This window comes from Monodelphis domestica, chromosome 1 (genome assembly GCF_027887165.1).
Source record: "Monodelphis domestica isolate mMonDom1 chromosome 1, mMonDom1.pri, whole genome shotgun sequence".
Classification (NCBI taxonomy): domain Eukaryota; kingdom Metazoa; phylum Chordata; class Mammalia; order Didelphimorphia; family Didelphidae; genus Monodelphis; species Monodelphis domestica.
In genome coordinates this window covers 667,570,093-667,589,306 of record NC_077227.1, presented here as the reverse complement: position 1 = coordinate 667,589,306, position 19,214 = coordinate 667,570,093, and the positions used below count along the sequence as shown (strand labels likewise).

General features: G+C 49.3%; 2 protein-coding genes across 2 annotated transcripts; both read right to left on the bottom strand.

Moving 5' to 3' along the window:
• Positions 1-8,951: 8,951 nt before the first annotated feature.
• On the bottom strand, positions 8,952-10,439 carry LOC100015591 (YTH domain-containing protein 1-like; the record flags this gene model as incomplete). Its single annotated transcript, XM_056818195.1, has 1 exon — positions 8,952-10,439. A coding segment is annotated over one exon (1,488 nt), but the record flags the coding sequence as incomplete, so codon positions are not given.
• A 2,476-nt stretch (positions 10,440-12,915) lies between these two features.
• On the bottom strand, positions 12,916-14,403 carry LOC100015623 (YTH domain-containing protein 1-like; the record flags this gene model as incomplete). Its single annotated transcript, XM_056818183.1, has 1 exon — positions 12,916-14,403. A coding segment is annotated over one exon (1,488 nt), but the record flags the coding sequence as incomplete, so codon positions are not given.
• Between the last annotated feature and the right edge of the window lie 4,811 nt (positions 14,404-19,214).

Sequence of the window (19,214 nt, the reverse complement as noted above, 5' to 3'; positions counted from 1 at the left end):
AAGACATGGACAGTGATTGGTAGATGTGAGAACTGAGGGGAGGGAACTTGGATGGTTTCCTTAAAGATAGGGGGGTCTGAGGACTGAGGGGTGGTTGGAGAGGTTTTGCTCTGAGAGGTTGTGCTCTGAGAAGCTTGCTCTGAAGGAAGCTGGAGGTGGAGGCCCCTGAGACTGTGTCTCCATTTTGGTCACGTGAGTGAGGACTGATCTCTTTTCTTTGCCTCAGCTATCTAAGGGCTTGGGCCTTTTGGCCCAGCCAAAACAGAGGGGGTATTTAAGCCCTATTCCTTTCTCTCCCCTTTCTCTCTCCCTCTCTCTCTCTCTAATACCTTTCTTCCTCCTGTCTGTAATTAAACTCCATAAAAGGTTGACTGCTGACTTGAGTTTTCATTTAGGAATTACATAGCTGAATTCCTTGGCGACCTTAAATTAATATGTATCAGTCTCTTAAAGAGATTTCCTTGTCACACCTTTGGTTCATAGGCCCCATGGATGGACACGCCGAGCATGATGGACGGGATTGTTCCTTCCTAGGGTTGCTTTTGTTTCCGTCGCCCTGAGCTCATAACTGCCTCTTACACACATCCTGGTCGGTTGTTTACTGGGTCCGAGGGCGTGTCCAGGGCTTGTATCGGGAGAAAATCAGAGGATACGGGGGCTTCCTAGTAGATTGATGTCCGTTGTCGAAGGACCTTGGGGAGGAGCCAGCTCAGGATCAGTTGGAAGAATCCCTTGGAGAGAATAGGGGTACAGTAGGATCCGCCAGCCGTTCCTACATAATTCATCTGTGGGTGGTGAGCTGAGAAGGAGAATGGAGGCTAGAGGAATCTGGATGTGAGACAGATGAGGCGGTCAGAGGAAGAGAGGCAGGAATCAAGACTCAGAGACCACAACTTAAAACACCTGCGGTGTGGCAAGCTCCGTATTTATTTACCTCTCTAGAAAGGGAGAGCAAGTGGAGAAATTAGAAGTATGAGAAACAAGAGCACAGGCGTGGAGCTGCGAACTCCGGGACATCCTCCGTGGGCCAGGTGGTCAGGAGATGAATGGAAGATGTTCGGGGCAGCTGCATCGCGTCAGTCTCCTCTCCCGTCTTCTCCTCTCTCTTCTCTCCTCGTCTCTCCTCCTCTCTCGCCATTCACGCGCCTCCCTGTCTCTCCGGCCATATGGGGAACTATCACATTCTCCGGGTCGATCCCATTCACGGGGTCTCCGTCTCTGAGAGCCAAAGATAGCTCGTGTTTCACGCAGGAAGTCCTCTACGCGCCTATCAGAATCACATGCTGGTTGACCTCTGTGTCTTGCTTCCTGTGGCACAGGTCGACGTCCTGACCGAGAGTCCTGGAAAGGGAGAGCACGCTGCTGGTGGCCAGCGCGGTAGGAAGGCTGTCCCCTTCCTCGACCAGGGGACATGTCCCGCATTGGCCTTGGTGGCCTGCTGTTGTGAAATGCTCTCAGGTCATCCTCGTAGGAGCCCTTCATGAAAACACCTCTGGCAACTCCTGAAAATCTTCTGTCCGCTGCTGGATGGCGTGCGTCCTCCCTACGCGCTGGTCTCTCACGAAACCCAGGGGCGTAGTCCATCCTCGGTCTCTTCCTGCTGTTATGAACCTCGTCATCTTCTGACCGACGACGCCTTCTCGCATCCCGGTCCGCTTCTCGGCGGGGTGGAAGTCCTCTGGAACGCAAGGGTGAAAGCACTCTTACCTGGTGGTGCCTGTCACCCATGACCTGATACAGGTCAACGCCTTCATCGGGGGGAAAGAGGAGACATAGCTCCGTTGCACATTCGAGGTCAACTTCCTGACCGTCACGTCCAATTTTAACTGGCTTATGTCCATTCAAAGCGTTGGTAAGGTGAACACATTTGGTGAAGGGCAATTCGTGCCTGCAAATCCAGGCAATTCTGAAGACCCCTCCAAGGGTCTTAAGATTCATGCCTTCAGGCAAAACCCAATGTATAGGAGGTCCTCCGTGGTGGGATTCTGAACAGAGTCTCGCAAAGCCTTGAAAAGCTCCACTCTCTGTCACGGAAAATATCAAAATGACATTTCTTGCAGATCGGAATGCAGCATTCAGTTTCTTTTCATTTGCTGGCAGGGTCGACCATATACCCCTGGCTTTGGCAAGGGAGATGTTTTCACGGTTGCTGCTCTTTATGAGGAAGAATCTCGCATCCCGCAGAATATATCGAAGCCTCCTCGTGGGGTCTTCCGGAACAGCAGCAACGGAAGATGATGATCTCTTGTGCTTGCTTCGCGGACCTGCAGATGATTCCGATGCACAACTTGGACTTCTGCGAAAAACAATTGAAGCTATGCCTCGGGCTCTCTTCCTTCCTTGCTTTTTCTCCTCTGATCCATCAGTGCTAGAACCAGCGGCGGCTGACCCTTCTGGGAAAGATAGAGTCTCAGAAAAAGAGCCACCGGCTTCGCTTCGAAGATCCCGGGCGCTTCTCTCTTCGGGCTCTTCCTGCTCCCCTCCATCTTCTTCATCTTTTCTCGCAGCATCCCTCTCTTCCTCTTCTCCCACTCCTTCCGCCTCGTTCCTTCTGCCCTTTCCACTCTCTTCTTCGGAACAGTTCCTGCTGCCGATCTCACGGTCATATTCCACACAGCCTGATTCTTCTTTGGAAGGCAGCTGGGACCTGCTGTGCCACCTATCAACATCCTGCCCAAGGCTCTGGGAGCCGTCCGCTGTGGAAGACTCAGACCTGCTTTGCACGCGCCTTTTCCCGACTGCAGTCTGTTCACGTGGACTTCCACATGGCTCTGTGCTCATAGGTGAGCCAGGTGGCTCTGGAGTCAATTCTCGGGACCACTCAGGGGATTCTTGACTCTCGCGTTGGGTAGTTTCCATTCGATCACATCTTCTTTTGGAGGCCCGTTCCTCATTTTCATCTTGTTCCATTTCAGGGTGACACAAAGAGTCATCCTGATCGTATGCCTCTCCTAAGATATAGTCCAAAACATTAAAATCTCCATCTTTCTCATCCCGATTGCTGGCGGCCATCACCCCAGCTGAGGAGATCAATGAATGAAAAAATAAATAAATAAATAAATAAATAAATAAATATATAAATGAATGAATGAATGAATTAATTAATAAATAAATGAATGAATAAATGAATAAATAGATATAAAAATAAATAAAAGAATGATTGGATCAAAAAAAAAAGAAAAAGAAAAAAACCCTGTGGTTTTTTTGTTTCCTCCTTTTTTTTCAATTATTTCTTTCTTTCTTGTTTTGCCTCTTGGTTGAGCTTCCAAAGGTAATGCCCGGTTTGTTCTGGGTAGAGGAGAGGTCACCTCCCTGGATCCGCAGATGAGGACTCCAGTGATCCCAAATGAGGGAGATGCCTGACAGCCCACTATATAGAGGAGCTGGCAGGGAGGCCAGGAGTTCTCACCCTTGTGTCCGGAGTTCACACCTTGGGAATATGTGTGAACTTTTTTCTCCATTTGGGGGCAAGAGGAGAAGGTGTGAACTCATGAGCTTGACTGTATCAGAGGCAGAAAATCCACATCCCTCTCTCAGCCCCCTGTTCTCTCTCTCAATTATACACATCCAGGTTCCCTTTGTAAACCTTAAAATTTCTTAGACTTGTGAATGTTGGAAATTTCACCATTGGAAGGTTTCATGCTTGTAAGGAATTTCCTACTGATAGTGGGAACTCTACTGGAATGTGAATCCCATTGGCAAGGGAGGTTCCCCCTCCTCCCTTCTTAAGATTACTTTAGGACAGAAACCTTTTGCTGAACAATGGAAAGGGCTGCAGCAGAGATCAAAATTTAATTATTCCAATCTCCACCCTACTCAGGGTAACAGGATTTAGGAAGGGCTGTAGCAAAGGATCAAGATTTAATTATTTGAGAATATGACCTTCAACAGACATGTGCAAAGCCACAGACCTCTGGGCGGTCCTGGGTTAAGCTAGAGCCACCATTGGCACAGGGAAGACATGGACAGTGATTGGTAGATGTGAGAACTGAGGGGAGGGAACTTGGATGGTTTCCTTAAAGATAGGGGGGTCTGAGGACTGAGGGGTGGTTGGAGAGGTTTTGCTCTGAGAGGTTGTGCTCTGAGAAGCTTGCTCTGAAGGAAGCTGGAGGTGGAGGCCCCTGAGACTGTGTCTCCATTTTGGTCACGTGAGTGAGGACTGATCTCTTTTCTTTGCCTCAGCTATCTAAGGGCTTGGGCCTTTTGGCCCAGCCAAAACAGAGGGGGTATTTAAGCCCTATTCCTTTCTCTCCCCTTTCTCTCTCCCTCTCTCTCTCTCTAATACCTTTCTTCCTCCTGTCTGTAATTAAACTCCATAAAAGGTTGACTGCTGACTTGAGTTTTCATTTAGGAATTACATAGCTGAATTCCTTGGCGACCTTAAATTAATATGTATCAGTCTCTTAAAGAGATTTCCTTGTCACACCTTTGGTTCATAGGCCCCATGGATGGACACGCCGAGCATGATGGACGGGATTGTTCCTTCCTAGGGTTGCTTTTGTTTCCGTCGCCCTGAGCTCATAACTGCCTCTTACACACATCCTGGTCGGTTGTTTACTGGGTCCGAGGGCGTGTCCAGGGCTTGTATCGGGAGAAAATCAGAGGATACGGGGGCTTCCTAGTAGATTGATGTCCGTTGTCGAAGGACCTTGGGGAGGAGCCAGCTCAGGATCAGTTGGAAGAATCCCTTGGAGAGAATAGGGGTACAGTAGGATCCGCCAGCCGTTCCTACATAATTCATCTGTGGGTGGTGAGCTGAGAAGGAGAATGGAGGCTAGAGGAATCTGGATGTGAGACAGATGAGGCGGTCAGAGGAAGAGAGGCAGGAATCAAGACTCAGAGACCACAACTTAAAACACCTGCGGTGTGGCAAGCTCCGTATTTATTTACCTCTCTAGAAAGGGAGAGCAAGTGGAGAAATTAGAAGTATGAGAAACAAGAGCACAGGCGTGGAGCTGCTAACTCCGGGACATCCTCCGTGGGCCAGGTGGTCAGGAGATGAATGGAAGATGTTCGGGGCAGCTGCATCGCGTCAGTCTCCTCTCCCGTCTTCTCCTCTCTCTTCTCTCCTCGTCTCTCCTCCTCTCTCGCCATTCACGCGCCTCCCTGTCTCTCCGGCCATATGGGGAACTATCACATTCTCCGGGTCGATCCCATTCACGGGGTCTCCGTCTCTGAGAGCCAAAGATAGCTCGTGTTTCACGCAGGAAGTCCTCTACGCGCCTATCAGAATCACATGCTGGTTGACCTCTGTGTCTTGCTTCCTGTGGCACAGGTCGACGTCCTGACCGAGAGTCCTGGAAAGGGAGAGCACGCTGCTGGTGGCCAGCGCGGTAGGAAGGCTGTCCCCTTCCTCGACCAGGGGACATGTCCCGCATTGGCCTTGGTGGCCTGCTGTTGTGAAATGCTCTCAGGTCATCCTCGTAGGAGCCCTTCATGAAAACACCTCTGGCAACTCCTGAAAATCTTCTGTCCGCTGCTGGATGGCGTGCGTCCTCCCTACGCGCTGGTCTCTCACGAAACCCAGGGGCGTAGTCCATCCTCGGTCTCTTCCTGCTGTTATGAACCTCGTCATCTTCTGACCGACGACGCCTTCTCGCATCCCGGTCCGCTTCTCGGCGGGGTGGAAGTCCTCTGGAACGCAAGGGTGAAAGCACTCTTACCTGGTGGTGCCTGTCACCCATGACCTGATACAGGTCAACGCCTTCATCGGGGGGAAAGAGGAGACATAGCTCCGTTGCACATTCGAGGTCAACTTCCTGACCGTCACGTCCAATTTTAACTGGCTTATGTCCATTCAAAGCGTTGGTAAGGTGAACACATTTGGTGAAGGGCAATTCGTGCCTGCAAATCCAGGCAATTCTGAAGACCCCTCCAAGGGTCTTAAGATTCATGCCTTCAGGCAAAACCCAATGTATAGGAGGTCCTCCGTGGTGGGATTCTGAACAGAGTCTCGCAAAGCCTTGAAAAGCTCCACTCTCTGTCACGGAAAATATCAAAATGACATTTCTTGCAGATCGGAATGCAGCATTCAGTTTCTTTTCATTTGCTGGCAGGGTCGACCATATACCCCTGGCTTTGGCAAGGGAGATGTTTTCACGGTTGCTGCTCTTTATGAGGAAGAATCTCGCATCCCGCAGAATATATCGAAGCCTCCTCGTGGGGTCTTCCGGAACAGCAGCAACGGAAGATGATGATCTCTTGTGCTTGCTTCGCGGACCTGCAGATGATTCCGATGCACAACTTGGACTTCTGCGAAAAACAATTGAAGCTATGCCTCGGGCTCTCTTCCTTCCTTGCTTTTTCTCCTCTGATCCATCAGTGCTAGAACCAGCGGCGGCTGACCCTTCTGGGAAAGATAGAGTCTCAGAAAAAGAGCCACCGGCTTCGCTTCGAAGATCCCGGGCGCTTCTCTCTTCGGGCTCTTCCTGCTCCCCTCCATCTTCTTCATCTTTTCTCGCAGCATCCCTCTCTTCCTCTTCTCCCACTCCTTCCGCCTCGTTCCTTCTGCCCTTTCCACTCTCTTCTTCGGAACAGTTCCTGCTGCCGATCTCACGGTCATATTCCACACAGCCTGATTCTTCTTTGGAAGGCAGCTGGGACCTGCTGTGCCACCTATCAACATCCTGCCCAAGGCTCTGGGAGCCGTCCGCTGTGGAAGACTCAGACCTGCTTTGCACGCGCCTTTTCCCGACTGCAGTCTGTTCACGTGGACTTCCACATGGCTCTGTGCTCATAGGTGAGCCAGGTGGCTCTGGAGTCAATTCTCGGGACCACTCAGGGGATTCTTGACTCTCGCGTTGGGTAGTTTCCATTCGATCACATCTTCTTTTGGAGGCCCGTTCCTCATTTTCATCTTGTTCCATTTCAGGGTGACACAAAGAGTCATCCTGATCGTATGCCTCTCCTAAGATATAGTCCAAAACATTAAAATCTCCATCTTTCTCATCCCGATTGCTGGCGGCCATCACCCCAGCTGAGGAGATCAATGAATGAAAAAATAAATAAATAAATAAATAAATAAATAAATAAATATATAAATGAATGAATGAATGAATTAATTAATAAATAAATGAATGAATAAATGAATAAATAGATATAAAAATAAATAAAAGAATGATTGGATCAAAAAAAAAAGAAAAAGAAAAAAACCCTGTGGTTTTTTTGTTTCCTCCTTTTTTTTCAATTATTTCTTTCTTTCTTGTTTTGCCTCTTGGTTGAGCTTCCAAAGGTAATGCCCGGTTTGTTCTGGGTAGAGGAGAGGTCACCTCCCTGGATCCGCAGATGAGGACTCCAGTGATCCCAAATGAGGGAGATGCCTGACAGCCCACTATATAGAGGAGCTGGCAGGGAGGCCAGGAGTTCTCACCCTTGTGTCCGGAGTTCACACCTTGGGAATATGTGTGAACTTTTTTCTCCATTTGGGGGCAAGAGGAGAAGGTGTGAACTCATGAGCTTGACTGTATCAGAGGCAGAAAATCCACATCCCTCTCTCAGCCCCCTGTTCTCTCTCTCAATTATACACATCCAGGTTCCCTTTGTAAACCTTAAAATTTCTTAGACTTGTGAATGTTGGAAATTTCACCATTGGAAGGTTTCATGCTTGTAAGGAATTTCCTACTGATAGTGGGAACTCTACTGGAATGTGAATCCCATTGGCAAGGGAGGTTCCCCCTCCTCCCTTCTTAAGATTACTTTAGGACAGAAACCTTTTGCTGAACAATGGAAAGGGCTGCAGCAGAGATCAAAATTTAATTATTCCAATCTCCACCCTACTCAGGGTAACAGGATTTAGGAAGGGCTGTAGCAAAGGATCAAGATTTAATTATTTGAGAATATGACCTTCAACAGACATGTGCAAAGCCACAGACCTCTGGGCGGTCCTGGGTTAAGCTAGAGCCACCATTGGCACAGGGAAGACATGGACAGTGATTGGTAGATGTGAGAACTGAGGGGAGGGAACTTGGATGGTTTCCTTAAAGATAGGGGGGTCTGAGGACTGAGGGGTGGTTGGAGAGGTTTTGCTCTGAGAGGTTGTGCTCTGAGAAGCTTGCTCTGAAGGAAGCTGGAGGTGGAGGCCCCTGAGACTGTGTCTCCATTTTGGTCACGTGAGTGAGGACTGATCTCTTTTCTTTGCCTCAGCTATCTAAGGGCTTGGGCCTTTTGGCCCAGCCAAAACAGAGGGGGTATTTAAGCCCTATTCCTTTCTCTCCCCTTTCTCTCTCCCTCTCTCTCTCTCTAATACCTTTCTTCCTCCTGTCTGTAATTAAACTCCATAAAAGGTTGACTGCTGACTTGAGTTTTCATTTAGGAATTACATAGCTGAATTCCTTGGCGACCTTAAATTAATATGTATCAGTCTCTTAAAGAGATTTCCTTGTCACACCTTTGGTTCATAGGCCCCATGGATGGACACGCCGAGCATGATGGACGGGATTGTTCCTTCCTAGGGTTGCTTTTGTTTCCGTCGCCCTGAGCTCATAACTGCCTCTTACACACATCCTGGTCGGTTGTTTACTGGGTCCGAGGGCGTGTCCAGGGCTTGTATCGGGAGAAAATCAGAGGATACGGGGGCTTCCTAGTAGATTGATGTCCGTTGTCGAAGGACCTTGGGGAGGAGCCAGCTCAGGATCAGTTGGAAGAATCCCTTGGAGAGAATAGGGGTACAGTAGGATCCGCCAGCCGTTCCTACATAATTCATCTGTGGGTGGTGAGCTGAGAAGGAGAATGGAGGCTAGAGGAATCTGGATGTGAGACAGATGAGGCGGTCAGAGGAAGAGAGGCAGGAATCAAGACTCAGAGACCACAACTTAAAACACCTGCGGTGTGGCAAGCTCCGTATTTATTTACCTCTCTAGAAAGGGAGAGCAAGTGGAGAAATTAGAAGTATGAGAAACAAGAGCACAGGCGTGGAGCTGCGAACTCCGGGACATCCTCCGTGGGCCAGGTGGTCAGGAGATGAATGGAAGATGTTCGGGGCAGCTGCATCGCGTCAGTCTCCTCTCCCGTCTTCTCCTCTCTCTTCTCTCCTCGTCTCTCCTCCTCTCTCGCCATTCACGCGCCTCCCTGTCTCTCCGGCCATATGGGGAACTATCACATTCTCCGGGTCGATCCCATTCACGGGGTCTCCGTCTCTGAGAGCCAAAGATAGCTCGTGTTTCACGCAGGAAGTCCTCTACGCGCCTATCAGAATCACATGCTGGTTGACCTCTGTGTCTTGCTTCCTGTGGCACAGGTCGACGTCCTGACCGAGAGTCCTGGAAAGGGAGAGCACGCTGCTGGTGGCCAGCGCGGTAGGAAGGCTGTCCCCTTCCTCGACCAGGGGACATGTCCCGCATTGGCCTTGGTGGCCTGCTGTTGTGAAATGCTCTCAGGTCATCCTCGTAGGAGCCCTTCATGAAAACACCTCTGGCAACTCCTGAAAATCTTCTGTCCGCTGCTGGATGGCGTGCGTCCTCCCTACGCGCTGGTCTCTCACGAAACCCAGGGGCGTAGTCCATCCTCGGTCTCTTCCTGCTGTTATGAACCTCGTCATCTTCTGACCGACGACGCCTTCTCGCATCCCGGTCCGCTTCTCGGCGGGGTGGAAGTCCTCTGGAACGCAAGGGTGAAAGCACTCTTACCTGGTGGTGCCTGTCACCCATGACCTGATACAGGTCAACGCCTTCATCGGGGGGAAAGAGGAGACATAGCTCCGTTGCACATTCGAGGTCAACTTCCTGACCGTCACGTCCAATTTTAACTGGCTTATGTCCATTCAAAGCGTTGGTAAGGTGAACACATTTGGTGAAGGGCAATTCGTGCCTGCAAATCCAGGCAATTCTGAAGACCCCTCCAAGGGTCTTAAGATTCATGCCTTCAGGCAAAACCCAATGTATAGGAGGTCCTCCGTGGTGGGATTCTGAACAGAGTCTCGCAAAGCCTTGAAAAGCTCCACTCTCTGTCACGGAAAATATCAAAATGACATTTCTTGCAGATCGGAATGCAGCATTCAGTTTCTTTTCATTTGCTGGCAGGGTCGACCATATACCCCTGGCTTTGGCAAGGGAGATGTTTTCACGGTTGCTGCTCTTTATGAGGAAGAATCTCGCATCCCGCAGAATATATCGAAGCCTCCTCGTGGGGTCTTCCGGAACAGCAGCAACGGAAGATGATGATCTCTTGTGCTTGCTTCGCGGACCTGCAGATGATTCCGATGCACAACTTGGACTTCTGCGAAAAACAATTGAAGCTATGCCTCGGGCTCTCTTCCTTCCTTGCTTTTTCTCCTCTGATCCATCAGTGCTAGAACCAGCGGCGGCTGACCCTTCTGGGAAAGATAGAGTCTCAGAAAAAGAGCCACCGGCTTCGCTTCGAAGATCCCGGGCGCTTCTCTCTTCGGGCTCTTCCTGCTCCCCTCCATCTTCTTCATCTTTTCTCGCAGCATCCCTCTCTTCCTCTTCTCCCACTCCTTCCGCCTCGTTCCTTCTGCCCTTTCCACTCTCTTCTTCGGAACAGTTCCTGCTGCCGATCTCACGGTCATATTCCACACAGCCTGATTCTTCTTTGGAAGGCAGCTGGGACCTGCTGTGCCACCTATCAACATCCTGCCCAAGGCTCTGGGAGCCGTCCGCTGTGGAAGACTCAGACCTGCTTTGCACGCGCCTTTTCCCGACTGCAGTCTGTTCACGTGGACTTCCACATGGCTCTGTGCTCATAGGTGAGCCAGGTGGCTCTGGAGTCAATTCTCGGGACCACTCAGGGGATTCTTGACTCTCGCGTTGGGTAGTTTCCATTCGATCACATCTTCTTTTGGAGGCCCGTTCCTCATTTTCATCTTGTTCCATTTCAGGGTGACACAAAGAGTCATCCTGATCGTATGCCTCTCCTAAGATATAGTCCAAAACATTAAAATCTCCATCTTTCTCATCCCGATTGCTGGCGGCCATCACCCCAGCTGAGGAGATCAATGAATGAAAAAATAAATAAATAAATAAATAAATAAATAAATAAATGAATGAATGAATTAATTAATTAATTAATAAATAAATAAATGAATGAATAAATGAATGAATAGATATAAAAATAAATAAAAGAATGATTGGATCAAAAAAAAAGAAAAAGAAAAAAACCCTGTGGTTTTTTTGTTTCCTCCTTTTTTTTTTCAATTATTTCTTTCTTTCTTGTTTTGCCTCTTGGTTGAGCTTCCAAAGGTAATGCCCGGTTTGTTCTGGGTAGAGGAGAGGTCACCTCCCTGGATCCGCAGATGAGGACTCCAGTGATCCCAAATGAGGGAGATGCCTGACAGCCGACTATATAGAGGAGCTGGCAGGGAGGCCAGGAGTTCTCACCCTTGTGTCCGGAGTTCACACCTTGGGAATATGTGTGAACTTTTTTCTCCATTTGGGGGCAAGAGGAGAAGGTGTGAACTCATGAGCTTGACTGTACCAGAGGCAGAAAATCCACATCCCTCTCTCAGCCCCCTGTTCTCTCTCTCAATTATACACATCCAGGTTCCCTTTGTAAACCTTAAAATTTCTTAGACTTGTGAATGTTGGAAATTTCACCATTGGAAGGTTTCATGCTTGTAAGGAATTTCCTACTGATAGTGGGAACTCTACTGGAATGTGAATCCCATTGGCAAGGGAGGTTCCCCCTCCTCCCTTCTTAAGATTACTTTAGGACAGAAACCTTTTGCTGAACAATGGAAAGGGCTGCAGCAGAGATCAAAATTTAATTATTCCAATCTCCACCCTACTCAGGGTAACAGGATTTAGGAAGGGCTGTAGCAAAGGATCAAGATTTAATTATTTGAGAATATGACCTTCAACAGACATGTGCAAAGCCACAGACCTCTGGGCGGTCCTGGGTTAAGCTAGAGCCACCATTGGCACAGGGAAGACATGGACAGTGATTGGTAGATGTGAGAACTGAGGGGAGGGAACTTGGATGGTTTCCTTAAAGATAGGGGGGTCTGAGGACTGAGGGGTGGTTGGAGAGGTTTTGCTCTGAGAGGTTGTGCTCTGAGAAGCTTGCTCTGAAGGAAGCTGGAGGTGGAGGCCCCTGAGACTGTGTCTCCATTTTGGTCACGTGAGTGATAGGGACTGATCTCTTTTCTTTGCCTCAGCTATCTAAGGGCTTGGGCCTTTTGGCCCAGCCAAAACAGAGGGGGTATTTAAGCCCTATTCCTTTCTCTCCCCTTTCTCTCTCCCTCTCTCTCTCTCTAATACCTTTCTTCCTCCTGTCTGTAATTAAACTCCATAAAAGGTTGACTGCTGACTTGAGTTTTCATTTAGGAATTACATAGCTGAATTCCTTGGCGACCTTAAATTAATATGTATCAGTCTCTTAAAGAGATTTCCTTGTCACACCTTTGGTTCATAGGCCCCATGGATGGACACGCCGAGCATGATGGACGGGATTGTTCCTTCCTAGGGTTGCTTTTGTTTCCGTCGCCCTGAGCTCATAACTGCCTCTTACACACATCCTGGTCGGTTGTTTACTGGGTCCGAGGGCGTGTCCAGGGCTTGTATCGGGAGAAAATCAGAGGATACGGGGGCTTCCTAGTAGATTGATGTCCGTTGTCGAAGGACCTTGGGGAGGAGCCAGCTCAGGATCAGTTGGAAGAATCCCTTGGAGAGAATAGGGGTACAGTAGGATCCGCCAGCCGTTCCTACATAATTCATCTGTGGGTGGTGAGCTGAGAAGGAGAATGGAGGCTAGAGGAATCTGGATGTGAGACAGATGAGGCGGTCAGAGGAAGAGAGGCAGGAATCAAGACTCAGAGACCACAACTTAAAACACCTGCGGTGTGGCAAGCTCCGTATTTATTTACCTCTCTAGAAAGGGAGAGCAAGTGGAGAAATTAGAAGTATGAGAAACAAGAGCACAGGCGTGGAGCTGCGAACTCCGGGACATCCTCCGTGGGCCAGGTGGTCAGGAGATGAATGGAAGATGTTCGGGGCAGCTGCATCGCGTCAGTCTCCTCTCCCGTCTTCTCCTCTCTCTTCTCTCCTCGTCTCTCCTCCTCTCTCGCCATTCACGCGCCTCCCTGTCTCTCCGGCCATATGGGGAACTATCACATTCTCCGGGTCGATCCCATTCACGGGGTCTCCGTCTCTGAGAGCCAAAGATAGCTCGTGTTTCACGCAGGAAGTCCTCTACGCGCCTATCAGAATCACATGCTGGTTGACCTCTGTGTCTTGCTTCCTGTGGCACAGGTCGACGTCCTGACCGAGAGTCCTGGAAAGGGAGAGCACGCTGCTGGTGGCCAGCGCGGTAGGAAGGCTGTCCCCTTCCTCGACCAGGGGACATGTCCCGCATTGGCCTTGGTGGCCTGCTGTTGTGAAATGCTCTCAGGTCATCCTCGTAGGAGCCCTTCATGAAAACACCTCTGGCAACTCCTGAAAATCTTCTGTCCGCTGCTGGATGGCGTGCGTCCTCCCTACGCGCTGGTCTCTCACGAAACCCAGGGGCGTAGTCCATCCTCGGTCTCTTCCTGCTGTTATGAACCTCGTCATCTTCTGACCGACGACGCCTTCTCGCATCCCGGTCCGCTTCTCGGCGGGGTGGAAGTCCTCTGGAACGCAAGGGTGAAAGCACTCTTACCTGGTGGTGCCTGTCACCCATGACCTGATACAGGTCAACGCCTTCATCGGGGGGAAAGAGGAGACATAGCTCCGTTGCACATTCGAGGTCAACTTCCTGACCGTCACGTCCAATTTTAACTGGCTTATGTCCATTCAAAGCGTTGGTAAGGTGAACACATTTGGTGAAGGGCAATTCGTGCCTGCAAATCCAGGCAATTCTGAAGACCCCTCCAAGGGTCTTAAGATTCATGCCTTCAGGCAAAACCCAATGTATAGGAGGTCCTCCGTGGTGGGATTCTGAACAGAGTCTCGCAAAGCCTTGAAAAGCTCCACTCTCTGTCACGGAAAATATCAAAATGACATTTCTTGCAGATCGGAATGCAGCATTCAGTTTCTTTTCATTTGCTGGCAGGGTCGACCATATACCCCTGGCTTTGGCAAGGGAGATGTTTTCACGGTTGCTGCTCTTTATGAGGAAGAATCTCGCATCCCGCAGAATATATCGAAGCCTCCTCGTGGGGTCTTCCGGAACAGCAGCAACGGAAGATGATGATCTCTTGTGCTTGCTTCGCGGACCTGCAGATGATTCCGATGCACAACTTGGACTTCTGCGAAAAACAATTGAAGCTATGCCTCGGGCTCTCTTCCTTCCTTGCTTTTTCTCCTCTGATCCATCAGTGCTAGAACCAGCGGCGGCTGACCCTTCTGGGAAAGATAGAGTCTCAGAAAAAGAGCCACCGGCTTCGCTTCGAAGATCCCGGGCGCTTCTCTCTTCGGGCTCTTCCTGCTCCCCTCCATCTTCTTCATCTTTTCTCGCAGCATCCCTCTCTTCCTCTTCTCCCACTCCTTCCGCCTCGTTCCTTCTGCCCTTTCCACTCTCTTCTTCGGAACAGTTCCTGCTGCCGATCTCACGGTCATATTCCACACAGCCTGATTCTTCTTTGGAAGGCAGCTGGGACCTGCTGTGCCACCTATCAACATCCTGCCCAAGGCTCTGGGAGCCGTCCGCTGTGGAAGACTCAGACCTGCTTTGCACGCGCCTTTTCCCGACTGCAGTCTGTTCACGTGGACTTCCACATGGCTCTGTGCTCATAGGTGAGCCAGGTGGCTCTGGAGTCAATTCTCGGGACCACTCAGGGGATTCTTGACTCTCGCGTTGGGTAGTTTCCATTCGATCACATCTTCTTTTGGAGGCCCGTTCCTCATTTTCATCTTGTTCCATTTCAGGGTGACACAAAGAGTCATCCTGATCGTATGCCTCTCCTAAGATATAGTCCAAAACATTAAAATCTCCATCTTTCTCATCCCGATTGCTGGCGGCCATCACCCCAGCTGAGGAGATCAATGAATGAAAAAATAAATAAATAAATAAATAAATAAATAAATAAATGAATGAATGAATTAATTAATTAATTAATAAATAAATAAATGAATGAATAAATGAATGAATAGATATAAAAATAAATAAAAGAATGATTGGATCAAAAAAAAAGAAAAAGAAAAAAACCCTGTGGTTTTTTTGTTTCCTCCTTTTTTTTTTCAATTATTTCTTTCTTTCTTGTTTTGCCTCTTGGTTGAGCTTCCAAAGGTAATGCCCGGTTTGTTCTGGGTAGAGGAGAGGTCACCTCCCTGGATCCGCAGATGAGGACTCCAGTGATCCCAAATGAGGGAGATGCCTGACAGCCGACTATATAGAGGAGCTGGCAGGGAGGCCAGGAGTTCTCACCCTTGTGTCCGGAGTTCACACCTTGGGAATATGTGTGAACTTTTTTCTCCATTTGGGGGCAAGAGGAGAAGGTGTGAACTCATGAGCTTGACTGTACCAGAGGCAGAAAATCCACATCCCTCTCTCAGCCCCCTGTTCTCTCTCTCAATTATACACATCCAGGTTCCCTTTGTAAACCTTAAAATTTCTTAGACTTGTGAATGTTGGAAATTTCACCATTGGAAGGTTTCATGCTTGTAAGGAATTTCCTACTGATAGTGGGAACTCTACTGGAATGTGAATCCCATTGGCAAGGGAGGTTCCCCCTCCTCCCTTCTTAAGATTACTTTAGGACAGAAACCTTTTGCTGAACAATGGAAAGGGCTGCAGCAGAGATCAAAATTTAATTATTCCAATCTCCACCCTACTCAGGGTAACAGGATTTAGGAAGGGCTGTAGCAAAGGATCAAGATTTAATTATTTGAGAATATGACCTTCAACAGACATGTGCAAAGCCACAGACCTCTGGGCGGTCCTGGGTTAAGCTAGAGCCACCATTGGCACAGGGAAGACATGGACAGTGATTGGTAGATGTGAGAACTGAGGGGAGGGAACTTGGATGGTTTCCTTAAAGATAGGGGGGTCTGAGGACTGAGGGGTGGTTGGAGAGGTTTTGCTCTGAGAGGTTGTGCTCTGAGAAGCTTGCTCTGAAGGAAGCTGGAGGTGGAGGCCCCTGAGACTGTGTCTCCATTTTGGTCACGTGAGTGATAGGGACTGATCTCTTTTCTTTGCCTCAGCTATCTAAGGGCTTGGGCCTTTTGGCCCAGCCAAAACAGAGGGGGTATTTAAGCCCTATTCCTTTCTCTCCCCTTTCTCTCTCCCTCTCTCTCTCTCTAATACCTTTCTTCCTCCTGTCTGTAATTAAACTCCATAAAAGGTTGACTGCTGACTTGAGTTTTCATTTAGGAATTACATAGCTGAATTCCTTGGCGACCTTAAATTAATATGTATCAGTCTCTTAAAGAGATTTCCTTGTCACACCTTTGGTTCATAGGCCCCATGGATGGACACGCCGAGCATGATGGACGGGATTGTTCCTTCCTAGGGTTGCTTTTGTTTCCGTCGCCCTGAGCTCATAACTGCCTCTTACACACATCCTGGTCGGTTGTTTACTGGGTCCGAGGGCGTGTCCAGGGCTTGTATCGGGAGAAAATCAGAGGATACGGGGGCTTCCTAGTAGATTGATGTCCGTTGTCGAAGGACCTTGGGGAGGAGCCAGCTCAGGATCAGTTGGAAGAATCCCTTGGAGAGAATAGGGGTACAGTAGGATCCGCCAGCCGTTCCTACATAATTCATCTGTGGGTGGTGAGCTGAGAAGGAGAATGGAGGCTAGAGGAATCTGGATGTGAGACAGATGAGGCGGTCAGAGGAAGAGAGGCAGGAATCAAGACTCAGAGACCACAACTTAAAACACCTGCGGTGTGGCAAGCTCCGTATTTATTTACCTCTCTAGAAAGGGAGAGCAAGTGGAGAAATTAGAAGTATGAGAAACAAGAGCACAGGCGTGGAGCTGCGAACTCCGGGACATCCTCCGTGGGCCAGGTGGTCAGGAGATGAATGGAAGATGTTCGGGGCAGCTGCATCGCGTCAGTCTCCTCTCCCGTCTTCTCCTCTCTCTTCTCTCCTCGTCTCTCCTCCTCTCTCGCCATTCACGCGCCTCCCTGTCTCTCCGGCCATATGGGGAACTATCACATTCTCCGGGTCGATCCCATTCACGGGGTCTCCGTCTCTGAGAGCCAAAGATAGCTCGTGTTTCACGCAGGAAGTCCTCTACGCGCCTATCAGAATCACATGCTGGTTGACCTCTGTGTCTTGCTTCCTGTGGCACAGGTCGACGTCCTGACCGAGAGTCCTGGAAAGGGAGAGCACGCTGCTGGTGGCCAGCGCGGTAGGAAGGCTGTCCCCTTCCTCGACCAGGGGACATGTCCCGCATTGGCCTTGGTGGCCTGCTGTTGTGAAATGCTCTCAGGTCATCCTCGTAGGAGCCCTTCATGAAAACACCTCTGGCAACTCCTGAAAATCTTCTGTCCGCTGCTGGATGGCGTGCGTCCTCCCTACGCGCTGGTCTCTCACGAAACCCAGGGGCGTAGTCCATCCTCGGTCTCTTCCTGCTGTTATGAACCTCGTCATCTTCTGACCGACGACGCCTTCTCGCATCCCGGTCCGCTTCTCGGCGGGGTGGAAGTCCTCTGGAACGCAAGGGTGAAAGCACTCTTACCTGGTGGTGCCTGTCACCCATGACCTGATACAGGTCAACGCCTTCATCGGGGGGAAAGAGGAGACATAGCTCCGTTGCACATTCGAGGTCAACTTCCTGACCGTCACGTCCAATTTTAACTGGCTTATGTCCATTCAAAGCGTTGGTAAGGTGAACACATTTGGTGAAGGGCAATTCGTGCCTGCAAATCCAGGCAATTCTGAAGACCCCTCCAAGGGTCTTAAGATTCATGCCTTCAGGCAAAACCCAATGTATAGGAGGTCCTCCGTGGTGGGATTCTGAACAGAGTCTCGCAAAGCCTTGAAAAGCTCCACTCTCTGTCACGGAAAATATCAAAATGACATTTCTTGCAGATCGGAATGCAGCATTCAGTTTCTTTTCATTTGCTGGCAGGGTCGACCATATACCCCTGGCTTTGGCAAGGGAGATGTTTTCACGGTTGCTGCTCTTTGTGAGGAAGAATCTCGCATCCCGCAGAATATATCGAAGCCTCCTCGTGGGGTCTTCCGGAACAGCAGCAACGGAAGATGATGATCTCTTGTGCTTGCTTCGCGGACCTGCAGATGATTCCGATGCACAACTTGGACTTCTGCGAAAAACAATTGAAGCTATGCCTCGGGCTCTCTTCCTTCCTTGCTTTTTCTCCTCTGATCCATCAGTGCTAGAACCAGCGGCGGCTGACCCTTCTGGGAAAGATAGAGTCTCAGAAAAAGAGCCACCGGCTTCGCTTCGAAGATCCCGGGCGCTTCTCTCTTCGGGCTCTTCCTGCTCCCCTCCATCTTCTTCATCTTTTCTCGCAGCATCCCTCTCTTCCTCTTCTCCCACTCCTTCCGCCTCGTTCCTTCTGCCCTTTCCACTCTCTTCTTCGGAACAGTTCCTGCTGCCGATCTCACGGTCATATTCCACACAGCCTGATTCTTCTTTGGAAGGCAGCTGGGACCTGCTGTGCCACCTATCAACATCCTGCCCAAGGCTCTGGGAGCCGTCCGCTGTGGAAGACTCAGACCTGCTTTGCACGCGCCTTTTCCCGACTGCAGTCTGTTCACGTGGACTTCCACATGGCTCTGTGCTCATAGGTGAGCCAGGTGGCTCTGGAGTCAATTCTCGGGACCACTCAGGGGATTCTTGACTCTCGCGTTGGGTAGTTTCCATTCGATCACATCTTCTTTTGGAGGCCCGTTCCTCATTTTCATCTTGTTCCATTTCAGGGTGACACAAAGAGTCATCCTGATCGTATGCCTCTCCTAAGATATAGTCCAAAACATTAAAATCTCCATCTTTCTCATCCCGATTGCTGGCGGCCATCACCCCAGCTGAGGAGATCAATGAATGAAAAAATAAATAAATAAATAAATAAATGAATTAATTAATTAATTAATTAATTAATGAATAAATGAATGAATAAATGAATGAATAGATATAAAAATAAATAAAAGAATGATTGGATCAAAAAAAAAGAAAAAGAAAAAAACCCTGTGGTTTTTTTGTTTCCTCCTTTTTTTTTTCAATTATTTCTTTCTTTCTTGTTTTGCCTCTTGGTTGAGCTTCCAAAGGTAATGCCCGGTTTGTTCTGGGTAGAGGAGAGGTCACCTCCCTGGATCCGCAGATGAGGACTCCAGTGATCCCAAATGAGGGAGATGCCTGACAGCCGACTATATAGAGG